The sequence below is a fragment of the Propithecus coquereli genome, unplaced genomic scaffold (genome assembly GCF_000956105.1).
Source record: "Propithecus coquereli isolate 6110/MARCELLA unplaced genomic scaffold, Pcoq_1.0 Scaffold518, whole genome shotgun sequence".
Taxonomy (NCBI): Eukaryota; Metazoa; Chordata; class Mammalia; order Primates; family Indriidae; genus Propithecus; species Propithecus coquereli.
The window spans coordinates 241445-243333 of NW_012151041.1; the positions used below are offsets into that span (position 1 = coordinate 241445).

At 32.5% G+C, this 1889-nt stretch overlaps 1 protein-coding gene across 1 annotated transcript in view; it reads left to right on the plus strand.

The window, feature by feature from the left end:
- The window catches only part of PCDH7 (protocadherin 7), a 28249-nt gene extending 27425 nt beyond the window's left edge, over positions 1 to 824 (plus strand). The window contains exon 2 of the mRNA XM_012656748.1: positions 353 to 824. Within this exon, the coding sequence (XP_012512202.1) occupies positions 353 to 388 (36 nt within the window). The 3' untranslated portion in view covers positions 389 to 824. The remainder of the gene's footprint in view (positions 1 to 352) is intronic.
- Positions 825 to 1889: the final 1065 nt, after the last annotated feature.

A 1889-nucleotide genomic window follows, 5' to 3' on the forward strand; every position in this document is an offset into this window, starting at 1 on the left:
CCAAGAAGAATTGAGCTGAAACCACTAAAACTAATCTTAATTATCACTTCTGGTGAATTAATGTTTTAAAGGCGGAATAAAGGTTTATTTTCAGGAATTTAGTGATGTTTGTATTGAACTCTAATGCTGTGTACAAACAAAAAAACTATTAAAGCTTCCAAGTAGGATTCCTCTGACAAGTTAACTTTTCCCCTAAGCATATTATTATTCACAAATCCATAATTTGCAAATAAAATTTTTCTCTGCTCCCAAACCTCTACTATAACATTCCAATTGGGCATAAGGCATTGGGGAAAATTTCTTTATTGCATTTTTTTTTTACCTGCATATATCTTTATTTTCCTTTTTCCAGATGCGTCTACATCCATACATTACTGTGTTTGGCTGAATTCCACTCTAATGTGATGCTCCATTAGACACCATACTGTGATGACCTTGCTACTCCGAAACCTGCCGGAGCCTGCCCTTGGCCGTGGGGTGTCAGCCAATCACTGCTTGTTCCACTTGTTGTGCATTTTATTTTTGAGTTTTTTCTTTCTCATTTAAGGAAAAATAGTGTGAAAATAAATAAATTTATAAAAGAAACAGTATTAATATAGAAATGTGCTACTAATGGATGTCTAGGTCACCAGGAGTTTCATTCTCAAAGAAGTGATTAGAACCTATTAGACTTAATAGTGAAGTCTTTTAAAAAAATCCAAAAGCATATTTCAATAATAATTTTGAGACTTTGGATTGTGTAAACAAAGGGAAATTAATTCTATTACACCTTCGTCTATAATACATTAAATACTGGCTTTGAATAAAAACCTAAATTGATCAATATTTTTTATGTGTCATGTAATCACAGCTTCTTCCAGGCCAGTCAGATAGTTCTGCTAGAGTAAAGGATAGTGTCTTTGCTCATTTTGTGTGTGTACTTTTAAATGCCATTGTGTGTGTTTGTGTTCATTTCCATACATATATATGCTAGGACTTTAAGCAATATTTCTGAAAATATTGTCTATGAAACAAATTTGAAAGATTAATTTTATATTTACCACAGGTACTGCAATGGATTGATTTTTCCCTAATTTTGAAATACTGACCAAACTATCTATCGAATTTTCAAGTTTTTTGGTCAAATTCCTTAGAAAATTTAGAACTTTTAGTTAGGTTTACCAAAGTCATTGTAGTCATATTCAGAAGGAACATGTGGCTTGCTGTTTTTGTGGACTACATTTATTGGAAGGCTTTTTCATTGGATGTCAGATAACATAAACGCGAGCAGCTTCTAGAAAGTCAGTTTGTTACATATTGTTGAGAGAGTGAGTGACTAAATGTTAGTGGTAGAAGCGATGCTATTGGTAAGTCAGGGAATCCTTTCGATGGCCCTTCTACCTCTTTATGTTTGTATATTTATGTCTCCATTTGTTATGTTGTATGTGTTTATGTGCCAAAAAACGTATTTCATATGTAAAGTCTGATAATTTTATAATACGTTTACCACACTATCTCCCCTACTAAAATTTCCACAAATTTTGAAACCAAGAATGCCAAATTCTCAAGATTATTTTTGATGAATTATTGTCAATATAATAACCCTTTAAGAAATATAAATAAATGCTGGATGGAGATTAAAATGTGAAGTGATAGGAAATGTATTGTAATCCGTGTAAATCCTTCATGTCTCCTTGAGGATTTTTTTTCTATTAGCTGTTTATTTAATCTTGCAAAAGGGAAATTTTCAGAAATATCCTTGAGAATACAGTGAAATTCCTGAATAAAATTTAATTATCCTCAACTTCTCGTTTTGTTTTGGGCATAAGGGCCAGAGTAAGAAGCTGGTGAAAAGAACCTTTGCCACTTTCCACTTCTTGGAAATGTTTGTTTCCTCATCCCACGTGGTA